Source organism: Ixodes scapularis, unplaced genomic scaffold, assembly GCF_016920785.2.
Source record: "Ixodes scapularis isolate PalLabHiFi unplaced genomic scaffold, ASM1692078v2 ptg001192l_1__unscaffolded, whole genome shotgun sequence".
Classification (NCBI taxonomy): Eukaryota; Metazoa; Arthropoda; class Arachnida; order Ixodida; family Ixodidae; genus Ixodes; species Ixodes scapularis.
The window spans coordinates 971,075-998,050 of NW_024610115.1; the positions used below are offsets into that span (position 1 = coordinate 971,075).

At 47.1% G+C, this 26,976-nt stretch overlaps 1 protein-coding gene across 1 annotated transcript in view; it reads left to right on the forward strand.

The window, feature by feature from the left end:
* Positions 1-26,475, forward strand: part of LOC8033577 (kin of IRRE-like protein 3) — a 60,452-nt gene extending 33,977 nt beyond the window's left edge. The window contains exons 3-5 of the mRNA XM_040214273.3: positions 17,656-17,673; positions 24,997-25,207; positions 25,985-26,475. Of these exons, the coding sequence (XP_040070207.1) occupies positions 17,656-17,673; positions 24,997-25,207; positions 25,985-26,433 (678 nt within the window). The 3' untranslated portion in view covers positions 26,434-26,475. The remainder of the gene's footprint in view (positions 1-17,655; positions 17,674-24,996; positions 25,208-25,984) is intronic.
* The last annotated feature ends 501 nt before the right edge of the window (positions 26,476-26,976 follow it).

Below are 26,976 nucleotides of genomic sequence, written 5' to 3' on the forward strand. Positions count from 1 at the left end.
ATTCCCCGAAGTGAAGAACCCAGGGGTCCAGTGGAGGTGGAAGAATTGGTAACGTAACGAACGGTTTAATTACATGGTTGCGATACAGTCGTCAAATCCGAGAGAACACCGGAGCAGCCTCAAGCTCCGCCTTATATAGGGTCCGTTTCTCCCTCACTCTCCGCCAGGGCAGCCAGTGCGATGCAACAACCCGCCGTCAAGTGCGATGCGGCAAAGTCCGCCGCCCAGTGCGACGTAGCCAAAGTTCTCTGCAGTTAGGCCATGCCTCTCTCCCTTTCCCGAGCGCACCAACCACCACGCACACACACACGTCCCGCCAACGTCACGGGCGCGTTGAGACTTGCCGCAGGCCCCGTCACGCAGGCGACGGTCCCAGAATCGGCGGGACTCGTTTCGCGCAGGCCCCGACAAGCGGGCGACGGTCCCGGACTCGTCTTGACTCGTTTCCGCAGCGTTGAAACTCGGAAGAAGGTCGCCGAAGGTTCCATTCTTAACAGCGGCGAGATGTTTCGGTGGCGCCCTCGTATGGTTACGTTTCGTGGCGTCATTACCTTGCGAACAACAAGTTCGATGGTGTTCATAATTAGCATGTCGGAAGCTTGAAATCATAGCGTTCTTGAACCAACACTGTCAACACCGTCAAAATTGAAATCCTCGCGTTCCTCTTATTTCCGTCCATCAGAACTCCTATTAGCGCTGCTTCACGCCATCCAAGAAGCGGCACATACGCTACCCCGGACAGTCACTGAAGCACGCATCTTCACCGATTCCCGTGAAGCTCTGCAAGAATGCGGCCGGGGCAACAGCACAAATCCGGTGGTAAAACAAATCAAGAGCATCATTGTTGAATCTCGTCCGCGAGTCAACATCGTACTTTCGTGGGTCCCCGGACACGAAGGTGTCCCGGGGAACGAGAGGGCGAACGAGGCCGCGAGGGCGCAGCTACATGCAGGTTTTATGCCCTCACCTGGCCACGGTCCCCCCCTCGTGGAAGAAGACCCGGGCTTCCCACCCGACATTGAAGAGATCAAAAAAGAGGAGAGGGCTGCCAGGAAGCTCAGACTCGGCGCCCTTCTCCCACCCGATGAAGACCCTGTCCCTCCTGGTTACAGCAGGTGGGAACGGGTCTGCATACGCAGGCTTCAAACGAAGACGGCAATTACCCCCGTCTGGCTGGCGAGGTTTCACCGCCCGTCCACACCCGAAGACGTCGGCCCTGATCCGCTCTGCATGCACTGCGGGATTCCAGCCACGTGCACCCATCTCGTATGGACGTGCGAGGGGGTCACAGAGCATCGGAACGACGCCATTAACTCACTCCCTGAAGAGGCAAGACCAGCTACGTACGAGGACTGGACCCGCCCCAGGCTCGAGCACCCGCACCGCAAACACATTCTCGATTCCCTGATTAGTTTCGTCCGCTCATCGGGGATCGCCTGTTACATTTAGCCTCCTCCCCCTACCCTTCCCATAATCCCCTTCCCCCGTCACGATTGGATGATTTTATCAAGAAATCGTGATGTATCCCATTCCTTTAATAAATACGTTTTCTCACTCACTCACTCACTCCTTTGCTGACGTCATAGTCAGCATTCTGCCAATTGTGGAAGGCCGACCACCGCGACGCTTTCGATCGCGCAGGTCGCCGATATGGGCAACGAACCGCGCGCGTTCGAGATATCACTTCGCGGTTCCACCGGTCGGAGGCGCAAGAATCCTTCGATTGCTACTGGCGGAAAGTGGTCCTGGTTTTGAAACATGCTCGTTCCATTGCCGGAGATGACCTAGGGCCGGTTGCACCAACGTCACCTACCTTAACCCAAAGCGGCTCTTTCTTAAGTCGGCTTAGCGTGCTAAACCGAGCTCGGATAAGCACGGGTTTAAATTTCCGTTGCACCAACGTTAACCCGGCTTTACAGACGCCCCCCTAGCTGAACGCTGGATTTGCCTAGGGAATGTAGGGACAAACAGAGCGAACTAGGGAACGCTCAGAGGGACGAATACAATTGGCGGAGAGGACTCACGTGATGTAAACAAAAAACTGCCAAAGTAGTCGTCGTCGGCGTCTGCTTTTCGCTGTATTTCTTCGGTGAGTAACAAATTAAAGGTCTCCAAATTCATTCAGTTTTTCGCTTAACTTTCAATAACAGAAGTCAAAGCTTTAAATAAACACGAATGCTCTTTACATCTGTGATGGTTGATAACTGGATATTTTGAGAGTGGCAGTAATTTTCGTGCTCACACTTTGAGGTGAAGGAGCCATCGGGGGCCCCAAATCTCACCGAACGCGAGAAGGACACTCTACTTGCTACATCGCTGAAGACAAAACATAATCGAGAATAACTAGGCAGGTAAGATGACTACTAAAATCAAGTCATGCCTGAGACCGATGAAGTTCAAAACAGTGACGAACTTGCCACGGCAGCTGCGAAAATGCCCGGAAATCGTCGAAGTCGTCGAGAGGTCAGGTCGCAAGATCTTGCATCGACGATACTCGTTGTTATCAGCAAGGTGAGAGAACTGCATTGTACCGTCATTGAACATCCGCTGCAGGCTCAAACGGACTTCACTTTCAAACTGTCGAGTTCAGAAAACAAACTCCCATTAGTACATTAATTACATTGTGGTGATAAGAACGGTCGTCTCTTCACATCACGTGCCCCAGCCTGCCCCGATACAGCAATGAACGAATCTAATATAGTAGTCGTTACGATTTGTCGTCGCCACGAATGAAAGATATAAAGCAAAATATTCCTAAAAAATCGCGATCACCAAAAAAGTTACGGTTATGGAACGATACAGTTTTCTGAAGCCAAGATTCTACTCGCGAGATTAGGAAAATTCACTGAAGATTGTCTCAAAACTAAGAAAACGGAAGAAATTCAATTTTCGCTGTTTTATTACTTAAAGCGCCGCAATATAATGCAAACGACAGAGATGTCGACAATCAGCTGATCGCCGAGATCATATACTGCCACTATTCAACGCGCTCATCGGATTGAAAGATAAGCGCTGCAAGTGTAAATAAACAAGGTGCTAAATAACAATACGTTACAGTTATGCGAAAATTAGTAATTACATACGAATAAGCTCGTTGACAGATGAACCAACGGGAAGACAGACGTGAGCCCCACAGCTCCGTACGTATCTCGGTTAGGGCTAACACGCCCTGGGAGTGGAGAGCCAACTTGAAAACAGGGGTCGATAAACACTTCACGCGGTAATATTTTGCATCCTTGTCACAATCGAAGGTCATTCTGTCGAGACTTTCACGCTGATGCAGCCTAAAACACTTTGCACAACCAATTTCATCCACCGCGTCGACCGCGACAAACCAGCCGCCATGTTTTAAATCCAGGATTAAGAAACAACCAAAAGCAAAGCGCTCAATGTTGAGCGCTCAAGTTAAGCGTAGTTAAGTGCTAGGTTTAGCGATAAACGATTTTGGTGCAACCGAACGAAACCGAAACTAACCTTAGGTTCCCGACTAAGCTCCGCTTTGCGCTACGCGGCGTTGGTGCAACCGACCCCTAGGTGTGTTTCGATCTTTTATTAGTCTTTTAATGGGAAAAATGGGCCACTTATCGTCATGATTTATGGATTTCTAGGATGCTTATAGCCAGCAGATTGAGTTATCGCCATATTTAGGTGATCTCAAAAACCTACTCAGGGCACCTTTAACATACAAATTAGAATGTCGGAGACCGTGAGAATGTTATCACGTTTAATTTCTGTCAATTTCACTGTCACGCTTTTAATCATAACCGAACTTAGCGATTGATTCACTGATTCATTGCTCTCAATATTTAAGGCCCCCCCCCCCCCCCCCCCCCCAACCCCAGACGTTACCACAAAACTATTAGCCAGTGTAATGATACACGAGTCAGATGTTGTTTAAAGCGCGTTATTGCAAGTTTCAAGACGGCACGATTTGAATCAAGGACGTAAATATTGCCTTGAATGTTATTCTTCTCCTGAAACAAACGTTTATGTGAGATTGGGGAGTATATTATGTTTGAATGTATATACAATTTTTACGACAGCATGAACGAGTAAAGTTGTTGGAATTATTAAAGGAAAACTGAAGAGGTTCTGTTTTTGAAAAAAGACACCCATGTCATCTTCATTTGACCACTAGGATCACGAATATCAAACTTATTTTTGAATTTAGTGCACGGAGGCTGCAAAAAATCCTTTTCAAAGAACGGCCGAAGCCCCTTCTTCCCAGAGGGTAACGTCATATCGAGAGTGTTTTTGGAATCTCCGCTATCGCACATCTTCAGCGCCTATCAACGCTATGCACGCGGGCTATTGCTATTTTTGAAAAGGTCAGAAAAAGGCGAAATGACTGGTATAAGTGCGAGGGAATATTTTTGGCAAGGTTGCAATTGCACGTGCTGTCCACACCAGCGACACGCGCTTGGCGGCGGAAAGATCTGGGTATGATCGACGTAACGGCTGCTCGGAGGTATTTTGTGTTTTCTCGCGTTCAGTCACATCTTCAGAAAAAACGAACTTGATATTCAAATTTGCGGTATAACAATACTCTATAATTCAGCGCTGGCTCATTTTTTTTTTCAAGAACCCTTTTAGCGTTCCTTTAATGTTTCCACCTGGTTTCATTTACGTCAAAATTGCTTTTCAAAACAGTTGATGATGAAATGAGGGGTGTACGAACAAATGAGGCAATCCACAATTTACGAGAAAGCTGCTGCGCATGCGCGAGCAGAGCGTGTTGCTAGCGCCCCCTGTTTGGTTGGAAGACATATAGGCGTGCCGGCTATTCCTAGGATGCGACAGAGGCGCTTAAGCAAAGACACCGTGAGCGAGGACGAAGAAAGCTCGCGAGTCGCTTTAATTTGTCGCCATGCCGTCGCACTGCATTTCGTATGGTTGCGCGAATTACTTTTATGGTAAAGAGAACGCCAAGTTCTTTTTTTAGATTTCCGTCTGCAGCAAGCTGTATCCTGCTAAGATAGGCTTGGATAGTTCTCCTGAGGAGAAGGAACATAGACGGCTCACCATGGCAGCCGAACGAGCACTGACGGTTCTGCAGCACACATTTTGTCACGGGTACGTCGCTTTTGTACGCTCCTGGGGAAATTTTTCACACTATTCAATCTGAGTCTTGGGGCAACGCTTAGAACAGACTGTGCGCACGAACTTTACGGCCCAGATGTATCAAGCCAAACCATGCATCACGAAGCCTAGTTGTATTCCTACCCCTTTCCAGCCTCGCACCAAAAATGTCGAAGTTTCCGGCGTTGCGCGATGGGAGAAGCGCACTATTTTACGAATCGTGGATTCTCGCGTGCCCTGCTCGAAACTGCAGTGCCTCGACGATTGATAGCTTTGAGGGCATTCGCAACTTTGCTTTCTCGTGACGCCGCGTCGGCAGGTTGTGTACTTCCGCGTACAAACTAATTAACTTTCGATAAATCCTGCATGTGTGCCGAGCTTGAAAGTCAGCGACACTTACTCGAATTTATTTGCCTAATGGGAGTCTTTCTTTTCGTTCCTTTCATCGTTGCAGAAGTTACTGCAGCTCACACAGTTGATAAGAGCGTGCGAACTCTATCTTTGGTTAGGACGTATACAAACAACATTTTTGGCATCAACCCGCATACGTGCCTTCCTCGATTTCAATGTGTTTCTAGCACAGTTACAGCAGAGTCAACATCGTGCACAAGGTAAATCTATTACTAGCGCTTTTTAAAGTAGACATTTTCTTGGGAAATCAGACGTCCCGCTTTCGTTTTGGGTAGGTTTCATACGATTCAGATCCCCGTGCCGCCTGGTTCCATTCGAAATTAGAGCTTGGAATCAAAAAAGCAAACAGATCTAAACCTCATGAAAGGGGTTGGCTTAGGCAGACGGAGTCTGGTTCTGACGAAGCGAAGCCATTTCGGCCTTTCTCGACGCGCAACGAGAATGCACGGCTTCCAGTTAAAGGCTAAAGTGCTTGCTACCCATTCCATCGCGAAGTCAGGAAAAATCAGAAAAGGGGGGGGGGGGGGGGGGGGGGGGAGGGGGGGTGAAAGGGCAGAGCGGTGGAGGCGAGCGCAATGCGGATCAAACTTCTTGATGTCGTATGTTCTTGTGATCACTACTTCCTATTTGATCCGCACTGTGACCCTTTCAATATTTCCGGGTCGAAACAAGGCATCTTTGTTTGAAGCAGGAAAGCGAGTTTCAGCTTGTAATGCGACTCCTACATTTCCGGCAATGAAACGTATTTTGTTTTAAGAAAGCAGGCTAATGAATATTGTACTGCAACGCCATTACGTCAACCAAGGCAACCTTAAGCATTTATTTCTTCAGCCAGAGTTTACTCATTAATTGTAAGCAAATTTGAACATCTGTGAAAATGTAGAAACGCGTGTCGGTGGCTGCGCGTGTTGGTTTCTAAATTATGGATACGGAAGAGCGACATAGAAAGCAATACAGACGACACAAGCCTGTGTCGTCTGTATTGTGTTTCGTGTTCCTCTATAGTAGTGCATTATTTTATTTTTTACCCCCGGAAAGGTGGCAAGTGTCTTATTGTCGTGTCATTGCGACATTGATTTTCTGGAAGTTCGTTTCATTTCGGAACGCTGTGGCGACGATTAACGCGTCAAGTTACTCTTTCTGGTGGTATCCCGCCTTAACCATATAGGTTCATTACCATTGGCTTTTAACGACTGGAAGTCATTACCTCACCACATTGTTGCTCGAAATGAAACACAAAGGAACTGCGGCGGCGATGGCCCTCTTTCTCTCGAACTCAGATAACGAGCGTGCAGTGTGTGCACGATGGTATTTTTGTTGCCGTTTTAATCGTTCCGTCATCGTAATATCATCCATTACTCTTTCCGAATAATCCACGCTCCGGTATTCGACGAAAGTACAAGATTATAATAATGAACGGTACTAATTAATTATTTGAGGGGCCGAGAGAAGCGCCCGCACGTCCGGGATCAACGTGGCAACTGGAGGCCGTTCTTGGTTGACAAGCTCCGAGAACCCAAAGGGCGCTCTGGCCTTCGGAGCGGCGACGGCCGGCTGGTCATTAAACATGGATGATGTGCGCACGGTTGCGTCGTGGGGTGACTGAAGCGAAACGCGTGGAAGCGACGGCCTCTATACCGCCGCCGACGTACCCTCACCGCACACACGTTCCCGCCGGTCTCCTTCACCTCAGTGCCCGCTTTATCGACTTCAATTTTTCAAAGTGGCTTCGTGCGAAGAAATGCTTACGTTAGGGTGCGGTTACATCGCTCATGCATCATGCGAAGGATAGTCTGCAAACACGATTCACCGCTTTCTCAGTGGTTCGAATGCCGTGTGCCCAGTTTTCTCCTCGAACTCATTTGCCATGCGGCATTCGATCGAAGCACGGATCTCGCGGTGACTCGCGTTCGAATCTTTATGAAGACTGTCTTTTGAATGTTGTGTAAGCAGTGTGACCCCGGCTTTAGAGATAGTGGAGAGAAGGGTCTCGTATTCGCCGCCGTGTCTTGGTGTGCGCGGGTTTGTGTTCGTGCACGCGCGTGTATGTGTGTTTTTGTGCGCGTTGGCGTGTCTGTGTTTGGCCTCGTATGTTCTGGCACTGTGGGTATAAGCAACGTTGGGTATAAGCGCGCGTGAAATACATTATATCATGGATTGGCATTATATCCGCATTAAATTCCACGTAGCCATCTGCACTCTTCTTTTTTTTTTTTATTGCTGTAGCCTAGTAAAATAATTAAAAGGACATGACAGGACTCATACTGGGTAGTGCTCGGAAGGGATCATTTACGTTCATAGCCTATCATTCAATCCGATCAATAACTTTACGTTTCCAAAATGCTCGTTAGATTTCTACATCTTGCTATATTTAGATTCAGCTTCGGTCCGAGCCTGGCCGATGTTATGAGCCAAAGGGCCAATCGAACAGCGAAAGAGGCACAACGTCATAGCGTGCTCTCTGGAGTTTATAGGACCAGCCTGTATTCGCCGTCTCCTTGTGCGTGCTCCTCTGCCGGCTAGTCCTATCAAGAGCAAAGGGCACGCCATGAGGCTGCGCTTTTTGCGCTGTTTGGTCGGCCCTTCGGCTCATAACATCGGCGGCGCTCGGACATAATGTAAAACGAAGTATAGGGAAAAAAAATCGGGGATCGCTACTAACATTAATACTGTCACCTCGTTGCGAAACAAAGCAGTCACGTGATCTAATGACGATTATACTGTCCCATGTGAGGAGTGACAATTTGTTGAATAACCGAGGAACAAAATATTTAATTAGGCTAACTTGTGCATAAAAACAAAACAGATAATCGGGCGTTCATTGCGTCAATTTAGTGTGACGGGCAGGATTGCACGCTAACGCAAAGACTGACCACCAACAGCCACCTAGTTCTTTTTGATGACTGGGAGGACAAGAATATGATCGAAATTAAAAATACTGACGATGTGGTTCGTGTTTCCGCCCAGTTCAGGGTGCGACGGCCTACCTATCCGTCCGTCCATTGGTGCCAGTTCTTTAAGGTGTATTCACACGAAGGACTTTTTCCGCGGGGAACTTCCTACGAAAGACGTGACGTCACTTGTTCTTGGGTATGAAATCGGCCATGTTTCTGGCGAAAACCGCAGGCAAAACGAAGGGACATGTCCACGGACCTGAAGAACGCGTCCTCGGACCTGATGTATCTTGCGTATCACGTGGGCGAACATCACAGAATATGTCCGCGGACCTGCCGGACCACGATTATAGGGATTTTGAATGCGATCCAATTCTGCCTTTTTCGAGTCGGCTGCGGCCCGCGGAGAAGGCCGGGAACCTAGAGCCACTCTATATGGCAGCGTAGCTGCCAGAGTAGCGACACGACGCAAAATTATCTAGATGCACGACGTCAGAAGCGCTGATAGTCATCTCCATTTTGGGCCTGGGAGGTTTCCATGGTAACCGTGCTTCTAGCGACGCCGGGCGGCAACCTTTGTAGTCTAGTTGATATCGCCATTCGTTCATTGAAAAGTGGTATAAGACGCTTGGCATCGCTGTACGGCAAGAACTTCTGAAGGAACGGTGCCTGTTTTTTCTGAAAAGTGAGACGATTTGCAGCCTAGAGACTGTCGGGCGACGAGAGCTGCTAAGGTATCGTACGTGCACGGACAAGGCGAGTGGTTTTCGGCGCCGCCGGGATGGCGACCGCTTCGTGGGACGAACGTACCGTCCTAGTACTTTCGGACTTCGCTCCGATGGAACAATATCCGATTTCGCCGGCCACTACAGGACGATTGGCTCGGAACATGACTGCTGCTCGACTGCCCTATAGTGAACGAGTATATATGTTTAGCATCATACTTCTTCAAGACCCGATCATCCCTTCAAGATGAGATTTTCTCACCGACTGGTGACGAGCGACGTCGACGGGGTTCAACGAAGAAGGACGGCATGGTGGTCTCTAGGGAATTGTTTACGCCATCAAAAGAGACGGACGCCGGATATGAAGTGTTCTTGCCGACAGGCCAAATGGTCGTTCGGAAGTTTACCGGCATTCAAAAAGTCAATATTTTTATCTGGTGTAGCAGACATATCCGTGTTAAAGGGGCCACGAAATTATTTTTAAACTTCTTCTTCCTTACCTGTAATCCTCAACTCAGAAGAGAACTGTGAAATCACGCAGTCGTGACATGCTGGGGCACCGGTGCAATGACCCCAAGCTTTCACCGTGCTTTATAAGCACACCGTAAAACTTGGCATTCGCAAGTAATGATAAGTTCCGTCAGGGCACTCATTCGCTAGAAACGCGAATTCAAATTTCCATGGAGGAATTGATTGCTGACGAGCGCATACATCCGAGCGACGCAGTTCTCGTGTCCAATGCGTGAGTTGGGGTCGGCTGACGTCATTTTGGCCTTTGTAGGCATTGTAAAGAGGATATTTAGAACCATACACACATGATGATAACGTCATAGCACACTGACATTAAGGAGCACAAAACGGGCCCGGCTACAGAAAATAAATATTACACTCGTAAGAAATAAATACGTCTGTAACTTGTTAATTACAAAGACGAACACACCTCTGAGCATCTAAGCTTAATAGTATCTGTTGATGCATTGTCATATAGCAGGACATTTCATATACGTCACTTGAGCAAACGCCAGCTTTTCACTTGAAAAACAAACCAAAAAAACACTGCGATCAAATGCAAGCTATTACAACGAAAGCAAGTTATATTGAAATCTTTAAAACTGCCAATTCGTAAAATTGGCGCTTAGTAAAAAAGGTTAAAGATCGCAGGAGCTTCCTCGCTAAAAAATGCTGTGATTATTCGGTGACCCAGGGCTGAAACAAATTCCCCTAGGCCCCACACGCGCCGTATACCTTTCATTATGATTCTCAGAAATTCAGACTTTCAAAAAAGCTAGAAAAATGTGAAAATTTTATCCTAAAAGCTATGTGGAGCGCAAGCTCGTCTGCTTCTTTTTGCAGGGGTTGTGGTGACGTCAGAAAGCCGAGATCTGAGTGGCTCCGATCGAAGGATAGTGAGTAGACCTAAAAGCAAGCTGCATTGAGGTCTACCCACTATTCTTTATTCAGAACCAATCAGAGCTCGGCATTCTGACGTCACCACAACCCCTACTAAAAGAAGCAGACGAACTTGCGCTGCGCACATCGTAAAATCGTTGATTAGTATACTTGGGAGTTGTGTGAATATTTATGCAGCGTGTACTTGTTCAGCCATTTCAAAGTTGCGACGAGTCACTCGCTGTAGATGAGCAATTTAGCCAATGCAGTATAGCCGCTAGCTCTATAGGTCTTTAACGTGCACCACGCAGTAGTGATACACAACCGCAGGCGGTACGATGCTGATCCAGATCGAAACGGGCAGGGGTGGGGATTGAACCCAGGTTCCCTGGTTGATTAGTACAAAACGTGAACATCACAGGAGCTTCCTCGCTAAAAGTTTCTGATCATGCAGTTACCTGGGGCAAAAACAAATTCCCCAAGGCCCAACATGCGACGCATAGATTTCGCATCGATTCTCAGACACTCCAACGCTCAAATAAAGCTAAGAGAATGCGAAAATTGCATGCTAAACGTCTTATCGACCCTCAAACACATCCGGAAACCCGAGCACCGCTAAGGCGATATTAATGATGATGTCGCACAGGCGCTAATATCCAGAGCGATCTCGCACAGAAAGGGTATAAAGTATCATTCTTTCAGATCTTTACGTTATACCTACGTCAGAAAGCACGAAGAAGCCGTAAATCGTCGGCAAGCTGTGGCACATCACGACTCCGAGCACCGAACAAACTCGCATCCACCAGCTCTGGGCGCTGCCATCTTACCGATGACATCACGGCTCTTGAGAGGTCACGTGACGAGTCGTCACTCGGTTGCTACGGAAACCGAGCCAGCGCAGCTCGTTGCTATGGTACCGCGTGTGACCAATCGCGGTGAGAGCCGGCACAGGGAAAAGCGTGGCGCTACTCTGGCAGCTACGCTGCCATATCGAGTGGCTCTACGGCAACCGATTGCGTGAAAGTGCTTTTGGTGCACTTAGTTGCACGAGCGGTTTTCTCTTTTTATATATGCCTCTCACGGTTCTCGTACACGGATGGGCCTTTGCTCATTTTCCAGTACGATTATTACGCACGAACTACAGCTGTGAAAGATGCTCGAGGGCTCCTGCGCATAGTGAAAAGAGGAGCCGAAAAGGAAAAGAAAAAAAACGACTGGAAATTGTTTCCGATTCCAACATGGAGACCAACAAGCCTTCACGAGTTGTTTTGTCCTGTGCCCTCGTGATGGCGGATGAGGAAGTCGCGGAAGCTCCTAATACCGACGCAAAGAAGCAATGGATTAAAGCATGGATGTCCAAGAAGAAACTCGGTATACAGAATTTACTCTATCAAGAACTTCTGGAGAGCGACCCCGTGGAGTGCCGCCGCTTGTTGCGCGTTCCAACCAGTTTTCTGACGAGAGAACGTCATGACATTCTTTCGTCAATTGCATCATGCATCCAAAAACTCGACACTGAAATGCGTCCAGGCATCCCAGCCAAAGACAAACTTCAACTGACGCTGCGGTTTCTTGCCTCAGGTGTGTGGTTATTCTTCTTACTTTTGTCCTTGCTTCAGCGTATTTGAGCACTACGCTCGACTTAGTCGTGTTTGTTGTTTTCTTGCGAACTTTGAGGAGAAAGTCAACATTTCTTAAGCAGGCAGTTTAGCATAAGCCACAGCGCCGTCAACGGGTTCCTCGTTGAAAGTTGCGACGCCGTTTACAAGATGCTGGGGCCAAAATATCTGGTGTCCCCGCGGACAAAAGGCGAGTGGCTGGCAGTAATGAAGAATTTTTACGAAAGATGGCAATTTCCGCAATGTATTGGGGCGCTGGACGGAATACATGTCACAATTATCAAACCTCCAAACTCTGGATCTGTGTATTGTAATTACAAGAAGACCTTCAGTATCGTGCTTTTTGCTCTTGTGGACGCAGAGAGCAGGTTTTTGTACATTGATGTCGACGCACCCGGGTCTGATAGAGATGGAGGCATTTGGAGGACGGCACCACTGCGGAACGCCATCGAGAAAGGGACAGCCGGGTTGCCGATCTCTGGACCTGGACCGGTCGGCGTCCCACCTGCTATCGTGGGAGACGACGCCTTCCCCTTGTCTATAAGCTTAATGAAGCCGTACACTGGCACAAATTTGGATGAAGAAGAGGTTATATTTAACTACAGGTGTGTTGCCCACATCATATCATTTCTAAACATCTTTTTCCCTTAGTTTTATTTTTTTTTAATTCAGATTAAGCCGAGCCAGACGGGTACCAGAAAATGCGTTTTGCATTCTGGCAAGCCGTTTTAGGTTTTTCCACACGACAATCGATGCCGAACCAGAAAGAATCTCCTCATTCGTCAAGGCAGCGTGTGTGCTGCACAAGTATTTGCGAGCTTCACCTGTGCTCTTTAAAGCGTCGAGGGAGGACCACCAGCGAAAAAGGACAATCTACTTCGGGCTACGAAGTTCCAAAGGGCGCTCCGGGGCAAGAGCTCTAGATGTGCGTGAGTGCCTACAGAGATACTTTAATGAAGAAGGCGCCGTCGCGTGGCAGAGGGAACAGGCGGGCCTTAATCTGCGGATAAATAACAAAATTTAACTTTACCTGCATGCGCAGACAAGGGCAAAAGCAAAGAACGAAAAGTGTACATATAGATACCATTTTATGGTCTGTATATTGCCACTTTCTTTACTTAACAATCGGTCATGCATGTGTTGACACTTTGACCACTAAAACGTTTTGTGTTATGCTCTAATTGTTCAACTTTATGTAAATATACTTCCAAGAATGTTCAATGTTTCCTCTTTTTTTTTTATTTCGCCACGCTATAATATTAGTCACAGTCTAATACACTGGCCCACTCCAACAAAAATAGCCATTAGTTCCGAATGTAATAAGTACGAAAGGCAAAGGTTACAAATACTTGTTTATTTCCAAGTATGCTTTTCACTTACCAATTCGAAATGCTAATTTTTGGTTTATCATTTTTTAGTTTGAATAGGGTTCGTTGAATTAAATTTATCCTTACTGTCGGTCTAAGTAACGCTTTACTAGTTCCAATACCTCAATCTGACACTGAATAAAATTGGTTCCATTCAGGTTGCTCATGTGACTTGCCACTACTCTTCCGAAATTGTCAGCGCCGTCGCCAATTTGTTTAGTTGCGAAACTTTCGCCAATTTTAGTGAAAGCAACCGTGCGCTCTTTCCACCCAGAGCTAGAGCAGTCATCTGATTTCTTTTTTCCATCATCGCATTTTGGGCGCTTTACAGGAGTGGCCAGACACTTCACACTGGGACTCGTTGTTCCGCGCGGTGTGTGTGCGGTAGGCTTGCCAAAGACAAGTTCCCTCATCTCGGTCGTAACAGACGCCGATTCTGTCTCACTGTCTGTCTGGAAAGGCAAAAGAATTACGAATGCGTTACGGTAGAGGAACTATATATGTAAAGCACCACTTGCACGGCAGTATATCGCAAGTGTTGGCCATTTACTGTTCAGAGTATTGAGGGAGAGATGAAAGAAAGGGAGAGGGTGACTGAGTTTTAGTAGTGAAGGGAGGAGGGCGATTGGTTGCGTGATCAAGAGTAGATGTCCCCACGGTAGTGTTGCGGGAGAAGCCAGAGTTGTTTTTCGAAGAGACGCGGCAGGTCGGACCCATGAAGGCTCACCGGCGGTTGGCTGTTTGATTTCGAAAATTTAAGAAAACGAGAGGTTTACTCAATGGAGGAGCTTGTACACTCTATTTCAATTCAAAACAGTTTAATGGCCCTGAAACTTGTAGGAAACTGCATTGCGGCCAGGACATAACGCGCGGGCCGCCGGTAGTCAAACCCTAGGATAGTGTCTCGCAACTTCATCCAGCGACTACCAGCAGTTCAAGAGACCTTGATCAACACGAGTGAACGAAACAAAATGCTGAAACGTGTATAGAAAAGCCAGAGCTTGTACGTCACCCAAGCTAATGGGATTCAGTGACCTCCATCAACGAACGCTCGCCAACGTTTCATTCATTAGGTCTGAAGAATCAAGCTAAACGAATAGGTGAACCCGCCAAAGGTTACTCACTCCCTTGGGATCCTCATGTTGGTACGACACGTTGCACTCCCGGGGAAGGACAGGTTTGCTCTGATCCAAGAAGAAGAGACTGCGGTAGAACCTCCATCTACCGTCGTACGTGTACACCGCAACTTGGCCGCACTTCGTCTTCATGATCTTTTCCTTCTGCCGTTTGCAGACGCGTCGCTTATTAGGGGCGAAGTTCCTTAGGGTCTAGCCTTGTCCGTCCGTTCGTCCGTCCGTCCGTCCGGCGTCTGTGCTCACATCAAAATTTAAAAAAAAATGTTTGCGCAGTCGAAGGATTTGAGCCTGTGCAGAAAGACCCCAATGGATTTCTAGTCCATCGCCTTAACCACTCAGCCACGAGTGTGGGACGAGTGGGCGGCTCTGAGATGTGGTAGTAACTCAAGAGCTGGGGTTTCTGTCATGGATGAAACGTTACATGTAGCCGCTCGAGGTCTATACAGGAGAGTGCGCTGCGGTGAAATGCGTATATAATCGCGTTAAACTTTGCATGCATTGGATCAACGTTTATAGACGAGAGGGCGCTGCGGTCAAATGCTCAAATGCGTATATAACCACGTTCCATACCACACATTCTCTTTCTGACATGGACCGTTGACTTAAGTGGCGGAGATGCGTTCCCACGGCTTCTAGCGGATCCAAACTAATGCGCTAGAAGAACCACTGGCTTTGCATTTCACCGATCATAAAGCAGTAATAATGAAGTGTAAACGCAACCCGGAAATCAGCACTACCTATGAGCAATAAAAAAATCGGCACCATCAGCACTACCTATAGACAATAAAATCTGTATCACCAGCACCACCACAGCTTCGCCCCAATCAACATCATTCACCACGTGAAGATGCGGTCATTTGTTTTTTAATAAAAGCCTCTCACTCCCTCTGAAATGTCAGACAACAGTAAACGGTCAAGTACAACTCGGAGTCGACACTAACTAGTCCGCCTTCAATGAACCCACCTTCCGTGTTAGGCCCATACTGGGAGTGGCGCCGTTCCATTTCATTGGCAATTTGTTTCGAGAGCTCTGACTTTATGCCGTTGTTGCGGTACTGGTCGTGTTGAAGGCACCAACGCTGTGGAAACTCTTCTACGAGTGCAATTAAACACAGCGGCGCTTCATCGCTGACATCCTTCATCGTTGTCGTCTTCAATGCCAGGTTCATCAGACGCTGGCGGGATTGGAATCGACCGTCACGTGCGTTGCGTGACCGTTTTTTTTTTTTGTAGCTTGGACCGCAGCGAAGCACCACCAAGGCTCTCGGCGCGAGGTGAGAGCGTTGGGAAATACCAATCTTGAACAGTATGGCTCGTGCAGCGAATTCAGCGAGAAAGGTACGAACTCGGACTCGCAGTTCTCGCCTTGGTTCACGCCAACCATGCAGTATTGATTCGTATGTCCTCGGACTTGCCCAAGTCCGCGGACTTGTCCGTTGTGACGTCGAAGTCACGTGATGCGCATATTTAACAGGTCCGCGGACACCGTTCCCGAAATTTGTCCGCCGTGTGAATACACCTTAAGGACCTCGCCCCACTAGGCAAACAAAGAAGTACATACTTTTCAAAGCCAGAGCAAAAGCAATTTTTCGGCGACTCGAGTAAGCTTCGGCAGTAGCTGGTACAACTATTCACGAATGGTTTGTTCTGTCTGCAGTAGGGTGTTTTTAAGGGACAAAATGACGTGTCGCAAGCCTCTCTTATATGTCCATATGTTTGCAAATAGCGCCTGTTGTTTGTACACCTTATGGAACGCTTGTGGCCATGTCTCACCAGCCCAACAAACATCGGTGTTTGACCGGCAAGAAAACGAAACTTACTTTTGTTGCGTGACTTGCGTGCAGACCTGAAAATGTTTTCCACTCGTTTTTTTTTTATTATTGCGTAGCGTTTTGTTGATTCTCAAGCGGAGAATATATGTATATATATATATATGTATGTTTTTTTTTTTTTTTTTATCATGTGTGGTCAATCTGCCTGCGAGCATTGTTTCCTGTTTGTGTCTCGAGAGGGACGAAGCCATGCAGGAAGTGTTTTTGTGCCTGAAAAAGAAAACAAGAAACAGCGTATTTTGGCCTGTGCTTAACTAGAAAGGTCTCCAGTTTCAAGCGGGATGCTGGCGGAAGTTCATTAACGCGAGAGCATCCTCCGGTTCCTCTTTCGGCGAATTAAGGATGAATAAGGAACTCGCGCTCGGCCGGCACCTCGGGGGAAATTAAGGGAGTTCCAATGAGGCGCCAGGTGCATGCAAAAACGAAATTAATTGCATTCTTTCGATACGAAGAAAGTCTCCAACGAAGCCAGAGGCGCACTTTGCGTGAATCGAAACCAAAGCATCCTAAGAACTGAGTAGTGGAAACACCGCGGTAGGCGAGAGGTCGCGAAAATCACATTAACTGGATTTCCAACTCAGATCACGTATCTCTCTTTAACGAACAAAACGTGACGGTGCAAGTGAGCTGGTGACTTGATCATGGTAGATCATGGCGTCACAGCAGTCGTGGGTAATTCTACTATGTTATATATACCATCTCCTTTCGTAATTTTCTTATTCGGACCCTTGTCCGCGTCCTGTTTGAGTACGACTCTGTCTTTCCAATACGAGCGTGAGTGCTCGAGACCCTATGAAATTAAAGGGAATGTACGATCACCGTCTTATGAATCATTACTGCTTCTGTCAATGTAACTGGATACCTGGATATTGGAATTAAATTGGTGAACCATTGTTGTTTTATTGCTCTATTTAATGTACAAAAAAAAAAGTTTACTGATAAAGCAAAGTGCTGGAGAGGCGGAATGTGCGTCTTACCAGTGGCACGTCGTCCGAGCATTGGAGCGAAAGACGCACGTGACCTGGCTAGTAGTATTTTCGCTTTATTTTGCTTTGTTCGCATAATGCTTGACCGATCTTTTAATTTTTGACGATTTAACCGCATTAGCTATTAGTATTTGGTTTTCTGTTTTGTTTCGTTTTTAGTCTTGTTTCACGGCGAGACAAACTTGTTCGTTTTGTTTTGTTTCTTTTCCCTTTTCAGAAGGCGAGCCGGCGAATCGTAAGTTTTATTCTGTTTCGTTCTCTGTGCGTTCATTTAGCCGTCTCCTAACGATTTATGCCCAAGTTGTACTCCCAACTGTCTTTCTCGCTAATGGCTTCGTGAATGCTAATTTTTGGGAAACAAAATATCCACCTCAGATCTGCCAGTTTTAGTACAATTCGATTCCTGTTTTCACTTAATAAACTAACAGAAACCGGCTGCTTTTAAGTACGCATGTCCCTACAAACTTTTACTGATTTACTTCCTGACCGTCTTCAAGAATGTCTCTAAAACGTAGTTGTTAAGAAATGTGATTGCAGAAAGGAATGGAAAGCATGAGATTGTGGGCCTTTTGACTCTCTCATAAATGGCGCATGCGGACAGACATGGTCCACATACTTATCCAAATTTTTTTTTTTTAATTGGAAAAAAGAAGGATCGTGGTCCACGTACATATTTTTTTTTTTTTTCATATTCCATGCGGTAACGTAGTGCCGACAGGATCGGCCAATGAGCTATTCAAAGGGTTGGCATCGAGAGCAATGGCTTGGTGGCGCCATCTACCGCCCAATACAACAGACTTTCTCACTACCTTTCATTTGTTTATACTCCGGTTCTCACACACTGTAAAACAACGTCAAGGTTCTAGAGGAAGCTTTAAAGGGCTACTCCACCGATTTTTTCATTGTCTCCGATTTGCTTGAAATTTTGCTAAACTAACCAACAAACATCGCGAAAATAGTATCCCAAATATTAGGTCAAAATATTGTTTTTTCGCGAAGTTATTGAATTTACAGTTTTGGTCCTCACCGTGTTTTTCAAGCTCGAAGTCTCTACTGGCAACAGTGAAAAAGTGACGTCAGTGGAAGGCAGGGGTTCACTCTTTGGGCTGTAGATTTTGTTCTAAACTGATTCGAAGCAGTTTCATGGTGTCAAATGAATGCTTGGGAAGCTCGCAGCAGTACCCGCGCTCCAGCACGGAGCAAATGATCGGTATATTCTATTTGTTGGCTGCTTGCTCGAGTGGCAAGCCTGCCTGCCACTGACGTCACGGCCCTGAAAAGCGCGCGTATATTTGAATAGTGGTTTTTGCATCATTTTTATTTGCCGATTTCGCAATAACTATTATGAATTTCGCGATTCTGAATAGCATACCGGAGAGAGTAAAGGCCGGAGAGTCAGAAAATATAGTTAGTTGAGGTAGCTCAAAAATTCGGTGGAGTACCCCTTTAAAGGGGCCCTCCAACAGTATTTGAGCGTCGACTTTTTTTGCGGTTTCTACACGCTAGTGGACCCGGAAACCCAGTGGACAACGAAAGAGTTTGAAAATATTAGCGCATCATATTTTAATTTGCCAACTCGGAAACACCTCCTCCGACGGTGGCGCGGCGAGGTGCCGAATGCGCGCGCAAAACGGCGCTCCCTTTCACTATACGTCACATTCTCTGGGTTTCGTGATTGGCGAGAGCCGCCCCAGGAATTTCGAAGCGAAATAAAGTATATCACACGTTAACCGTCATTATTTCTCAAACAAGTCATTTTTACAGAGCTAATAAAGTTGCAAAGTAAAGTTCAAAAAGGGCGAAAACAACGCCTTGTCGCTCATGCGCGCCTCCCAGCGGCGTCCGCGACGTACCATCGCGAGCAGACGACAGGGGGTCCGTGCAGACAACGCGCATCGTATTTTCACTTGTGCGCCCCCGGTCCCGGTCAACTAAAAGCAGTAAGAGGAGCGAGGGGAACCCTTATTTTCTTTTAGTGCTGTGACAGACTTTTCACTGTTCGAGTGAAGTGCGGCGACGGGACCCAGCTTATATCGTGCCCAACGGGAACGCTCCCCAGTTTGTACCTCCTAGTTGCCGAGGCGGCTCCGGTGGCGGAGTTGCGGGAGACGAGTCTTCCGCTGCTGTCGAAGCGGATTGAGGCAGAGACGCGGCGCTTGCGTGGAGTGTCCTCGTACGGCGCGACACCCAGATCCGCCCTCAAAATCCGATAATCCCGGTAAATTCATCGATGATGGCAACCCGATCCCAAAGCTACGATGGTTGCTACTAGGCCTAATGGCCGCCGAGCCGACCGGGCCGACGGGCTATCAACCAAACTCGCGTCCAATTGGCCAACCGCTTTGCTCCAATCGCTAAACTGTTTCATTTTACGTCATGAAGCGCAATGTTTTGCTTATTAAAAGTTGTTTTCTGCAAAATTTAATTTGCGAATAACTCGCAAAATATTGCGAATTTCTGTAATATTTTTTTTCCCGAGTGTTCCTGCTTAGATGGAGCTCCGTTTTAGCGCGAACTTCAAACCTGTCAAAAAAGTGTTGGTGGGCCCCTTTAAAGGAAACACTTTTTTTTTCTTACCACAAATGAGATGTTGTTCTTAGCGTAGCTTTATCCTGTGGATCCAAATGTCATGTTTGTTTTCCCGGAGGATGAAACTAAACACGAGAACACACGAAAAAACTCCCACCAGTGGTTACGTCATAAGAGGATCCTTTGATCACCAAGCGCGTGTTGCTTATCTGGGCAGCGAGTGCGATTTCGAAAATTCCACGTACATTCTCCCGCACGGACACTATACTTGGTTTCACCTTATGTTGTACTGCAGCGAAGGCCAGAAGCTTGAGCTCATAGCGTTGGCAGCCGCTCTTAAGTCACGAGAGCTTGTGACGCCGAGATGTGGCCCAGAGCAAGGAAGTCTCGCTTGTAGCCTTTCCTGCGGTTCATCGTAAGGTGAAACAGAGTATAGTCGTGGCGTCTTCTTTCTTTTTTTTTTTTACCTTTTTGAAAATAGCAAGAGTGCGCGTGCATAGCTATGGTAGGCGTTGAAGATACGCCAGAGCGGAGATTCCGAAATCTCATTTTATGTCGTCACGCTCCGGGAAGGAACTCGGTAATTTGAAAGTGATTTTCTGCAAACTCCATGCAGCAAATTAAAAAAAAAAAATATTCTCGATATTTAAAACCCGTCCTGGAAGCCAGATGAAGACTTAAGTGTGTTTCCTCAGTTACAAAACCGCTTCAGGTTCCCTTTAAAGGGTTGCTCCGTCAATTTTTGAGCTACCCAAACTAACCCTATTTCCGGTATCACCGGCCTTTACTTGTCCAGTATGCTATTTAGTATCGCGAACTTCAATATGGTTATTGTGAAATCTGCAAGTGAAACTGATGCAAAAACCAACATTCAAATATTCCGGCGCTTTTCAGTGTAGTGGCGGCTGTAGAAGGCATGTTAGTTGGTCGAGCGGGCAGTCTAAATATAGACGATTCCGAGCATTTGTTTCGTGCTTCCGCGCAGGTGCTGGAGCTCTATTCATTTTTCACCATGAAACTGCGCGTAATTAGTATGTAACAAGGTCTACAGTCGAAAGAGTGAACCCCTTCCTTCCGCTGACCTCACTTTTGCATTGTTGCCAGTGGAGACTTTCCCTTTGAAAAAACACCGTAATTAACAAAATTGTAAATTCAAACACTTCGAAGAAAAAGGGATTTTGACCCAATATTTGGGTTACGCGCGATCTCTACACGTTTTTGGCCTATTTAGCAAATTTTCGGGCAAATCGGGGACTACGAAGGAAACGCCGGAGTACCCTTTTAACCGCGCTGTAAATACACTGATCAGCCAACACGTTACGACCACCCTTACATTGTGTAAATGAAGGCGTCCAGTTGACACGCCACCCACGTTCCTTAGCATCTGCTAATGCGGATCGTAGTTTAATGGCTGCTGGGGATATAGAGGGATCATTTTGCCGACTGCGTGTGCATGTGTTGGGAAAGGCGGCTTATTTACGGGATTTTGACAAAGAGTTGATTGTGATGGCTCGACGTCTCGGAGCAAGTAACTCGCCAGCTGCAAAGCTCGTCGAGTGTTGGCGAGCTGCTATCTTTAGTACCTGTCAAAAGAGGAAGAAAGACGGCGAGATTGTTACTAGACGCTGGGGTGTTTCCTGACAAAATGTGGATGTTAAAGATTTTTCCTCCTGGTGAAGCAAAACAGGTGGCTTCTTCGGCTCAACTGACAGCTAGATGCAATGCAGGTAAAGGTATAGGTGTTTTGGAGCACACAGTCTATCGGACTTTTTTGGATACGGGATTCTGCAGCAGACGACACTTGCAACTGTATCGCGCGCGCCAAATGCGCACGATACAGTAGGTGGTGATAATATTTGACATAGAGTGGGAAGTCACAGTGTTTGGCATTAGGTATGTGGTCATAATGTTTTGGCTCATCAGTATATATGCCTGAACAAAATGGAATGTACTCTATTTGAATGTCTACGAATTCAAAGCCACTGTGCATTCAGCGATTGTGCCATCCTCCCGAAAGTTGAAAAAGCCACCGGCCAACAATCCAACGGCACCGGTCACACTAACGTATACCCGAATAAACTCTGACACATGCAGCCTTGCGGTTCAGAAACCCGCCATACTTATTTTGTAGCTTCTATTTTTGAATAAAATCCGAAACTATAAAATAGCGCAATGTCAGTGGACGTCTGGTATGTAACAGAATGGGGAATACTTTTTCGTGTAATGTGGGGCACGCTATGTAGTTTGAACAGAAATAAATTGTGACATTGCCAGAGGGGTGGCTATACGGTAAAAAAGTTATAAAGCAACGACAAAAACAGCGTTAAAATTACATTTGTGGTAGCATGTACTAAAAACAAATAAAAAACAAGAATACGAATCGGAAACTCATTCACCTATTTGCCATCCACAGAAAGCAACGCCTAAACTATGTTTCACCTTAGGTGCAGACGCTGCCGAGGCTACGTGTTGATGAGACCAATCGGACAACGACAAAAGCACACCGTCACGATGTTCGTCATGTTTCTGTACGCGTTCTGTCGTCTCCGAACCAATCATAGACAGAAAAGGCCTGGTGGTTTGAGCTCTTGACGTTGAATGATAGGTTCAATTACTTCGTAGCGTCGGCTGCGTCTCGGTACTTAAACTAAAACGAAGTATAGAATAATCAAGGTTGCGAAAATCCTCATTTCACTCCATGGAAGGTCATCACAATCAAATAGCACCAACTATGCACTTAAACCTGAGTCAGAACCCGAGCGTCCTTGGACGCGTTGATTGGGCACGAAGGCGAGGCGAACACTGACGCAGTACTCGTGTCCAATCTGTGTCTTCGCTGTATCTCACTCCGATGACGTCACACTTCTAGTGGACATGCTCCGGTTACTCTAGGTGCTGCTTGCACAATCCCTTAGTACGGACTCTCAAAGGCAGAAACTAACACTTCAAGATCACTATTGAATTTTCATACTTTTCGTCAACCGAAGTCGTCTGAACCTGTTGCTCCTGGCGTAGGAAATGACAGTCGGGCTAAGCTGAAAAAGACATCAAATCGCGAACATATAAAAAGTACAAGAACGAACTTCTTTAGATTAAAGTACGGGATATTCGAGACAGATCACAAAAGTAGCCAATTATGGCATAGAGAAGAAATAAAGAACATTTCTAGAGGCTTTAATATCAGGATATGTTAGTTGTTGTGGTGACAGGAGGCACTGGACATTGAGGCGAATTGAGTGCGTTTGAAGATATTGGAGTCATTATTTGTATTCTGGTTATAAGGCGCACAAAAGACGAGGATAAATTACGGAACAAACACAACGACAAGCACTGACTGGCCACTGGCAGCTTTGCCAAATTCCAGTTGCGAGTGAGCGCTTGCTTCACGTGTTTGTTTTCGGGCGATTCGGTTACCGACTGGCGCACATTGATTTCTATCGTTGCAGGCCGGATCGTAGATTGTGAGTCCGTCGGTTGCATCACCGGCGGCCATTACTTGATACCAGGCGATAAACTCATGTCTATGGGAGAAACACACAAAAGTAGGAATACTGAATCTTGTACGTTGTGTTCGAAGGCTTGTATGTTATGATGTGCTACGACTATTACATTGGGTGTTTGGAGATCGAATAGGTGTTTCCCAAGCGTTCGAACGCCCATTAGAAATTGAAACGTTTCAGAGCACCCACGGCTAAACTGGCAAGCTTGCTCTCGTCGTGGAGTAAAGGAAAAAACTTGCCGTCAATAAGACCGTCCTCGGGGAAGCCAAGAAGTTGATGAATATCAAAAAAGTTCTATGTTTGCAGCGGCTTTCCGGGAATGAGCGAATTCCGCATCGCAACGCCTTGCAGCTTGTCGTCTCCAAGACTCTACTCATCTAGTCCGCCGCCGGCTCGGCGGTAACTCTAGATTACTCTTGTCTTACTGAGCTTCACTACGTTTTTCGACCAGCGGAGTCACTCTAGACCACAAATGGTTTATTTTGTAAGAACTGTGAGGTCTGTCAGTATTAATTTTTGTACACAAACTATTTGACAGGCTTCCCATAAAGCAGCCAACATGTTTCCTCACCGACAACAACTTAAAAAAAGGGAACGGCACTTGTTTACGTTTTTTTCTTATAGAGTCCGATGCACTTAGTAGTGTCAAGCAAATACTGCCGGTGGTGCGACTAGACCCCAGCAGGAAAGGTCTCGATCCGTGATCCAGCCTTCTGCAATAGACATGTGGTGGCGCACACCAGCTAGGAGCACGTGGAGCGAAAGCTCTCACTCCAAACCCAGGAGTTCGGGGTCCAATTCCCACTTCTGCCCCTATCAGCTTGAATGAGCATCGTCCCGGCGTGCGGTCATGTATCACTACTGCGTGCTGTACTTCAAGGATCTCTTGCTAGCGGTATACTGCATTGGCTAAATTTTTCATCTACAGCTGAGACACCAGACGCCCATGGGAACGAGTAACTTCCGGACGTATGAACATAGACATAACAGCAAGTTCAATTACTTTGTCCTCGTCTTTTGTGCGCTTTTTAGCCAAAATAAATAACTACCAAATAACCGGCGTTTCAACTCTTCTACAGGCCATGCCTCAAAAAGTTTGTTCTAATCTGGTTTAAGCCGGATCAGTATATTATTTGGACGTAAGGTAGAATATCACGCGAATAATTTACGTAATCCCGAGGGAGACGTTGCAACCTTCACACGTTGCAACCTTCACAATGACCTTCGGATGGAAGACAGTAAATTGAACCATGAAACGACTTCGCCTCACTCTGGCTAGCGTGTGAATACAATAAACACTTCACGCTTCAGGTTTATGAGCACTTATTAGAGAAATTGCGAGGTGGTGCGCCGATCCCTTGATGGCACTTGGTCGGGTCCTACATGCCGTAAAGCAGAGGGTTTGACATATGTGGCGTAGTCTGAGAGGGTCTCTTCGTCAGACAGTTGTTGAGCGGCAGTGTTCTTTTCTTGAGCAGATACCTTGATGATGTGTCTTCTAATCGATGATGTCACGTGGACCCGTGCAGGTCTCGTGGATTCGTCTGCGGGACTTCCACCTGCTGACGGTGGGGCTGACCCGGTATACGTCAGACGAGCGCTTCTCCACGGTGCACGTACAGTACTCCAACAGCTGGGCGCTGCAGGTGAAGGACGCGCAACTGAGGGACGCGGGCCTTTACGAATGCCTGCTCAACTCCGATCCTCCGGTGAGGCAGGTGGTCTCCCTCAGGGTGGTCGGTGAGTACACCTGAACTTGTTTGTTTTCTTGTCACAAGTGAACGCAGAACCGCTATGCAGGCGAGCTGGTGGACGCAAAGTGATTGCTTCTTTTCCAAATCGTCCGCGTTGTAACGTGCCTAATTTGTTCTTCCATGGGGCTTACACTCCAAAACAACAACTCAACCTAGCTACAGTAGGTGATTAGTCAAGGCTTCAGTGGCGAACGCCCTTCAAAGTGATTGATATCTCTCCTGCAGTCAATCACTTCAGCGCCTCTTGAGAACCCGGCCTTACGGAAGAACTTTTTTTGTGGCACTTCGACTTTTGTCCAGGCATCAATTGACGCGGATATCTTGCAGCTGTTTGATCGACATCCGCCGAGTGGAAACTATTTCCCTGGAAGTGGTTAGTGTGCCTAGATTAGAGAGGGGTTCACGTGGTTTATTGGTCACGTTTCCGGTACAAATTGCGAGGAGATAGCGACAGCGTTATGATGTCTTTTTGTTTTCCTCGGCCTCCCCACGGATATTTTTCTCACCGCGCGGCAACGCGCGAATGTGCACGAGGGACCATTTTGCGTAGTGTCTTTTGCCATGAACTCGCAAGCGCTCTCTATGATTTAATTTGCTCCCCTTTGTAAATCTAGGCTCTCTGTAAGCAGTATAGTTTCTTTTTCAGATTACTTTCTGGAACATACTTTTCAAACCGGGCAAATTCCTGAAAGACGCGACGTCATGTCGATAGTCACTGAACAGGCAGTATATTTTCTTGCCCCCCCCCCCCCCCTTCCCTCAGTGCCCAAGGCTCGCATCGTGGGAGGTCCGGACCTGCACGTGGAAGCCGGATCCGCACTGAACCTGACGTGCAGCATCAGCGAAAGCCCCGAGGCGCCGGCGTTCGTCTTCTGGTACCACCAGGGCCGCCTGGTGAACTTCGAGCGTGGCGGCCGCGTCGTGGTCGCCAAGGGCCGCAACGGCTCGGCCGTGTCTAGGCTCCTGCTGCCGGCCGTCCAGGCCGCGGACTCCGGCAACTACACGTGCGACCCGGCCAACGCCAACGCCACCTGGGTGCTGGTGCACGTCCTGGAGAGCCATCGCCGACTTGCGGCCGTCCAGAACGACGCCGGGGGCATGGCCCTCACCTCGGACGTGCGCCCTGCCAGGAGCTCCTGGAGTGTGCTCTTGGCGTGCGCCCTGATGTCTATGGCAGCGTCCTGTCGGACGGCGGCGGCGCCACATAGGTGACGGCGTTGAGGTCGCTGCCATGCCCTGGCACCAAATATCGTGTGAGTGTTTGCTGCCGCTTTAAAGGGTGGCATCTTTTTTGTTATCTTGCATTTCTGGTTCAAAGGATCACGAATGAAGTCAGCATGGCATGTTAAAGTTGAAAAAAAATATTTTGAACAATTTTTGAGTGTGGATTCTCGAGAGCTGGATACGCGAAGTTTCGAAGTCTCTTAGCGCAACGTCGTTTGTGTATTTATTTTCAAGGTATATTCGTGGTTTTTGTTTTCCAAGATTTTTCTTTTTTTCTCAGTGGCAATCAGCGTGTCAGTCAGATGATCGTCTTTTCCCTGTAGGCTACAAATGTCTTTTTCGCTTATTGTGTAAAATCGAATTGAGAACCGAATTAGAAGCATTACCTCCATTACCAAAGGCATTCACATGTGAAAAGTAACAAAAAATTATGGTAAAACTTTGCGCCCTCAAAGTATTCATTACTACAGGATCGATAAATAGCCAGGCCGACAAAGCTACCTAGCGTTCCTGAAACATTCATGTGAAAGT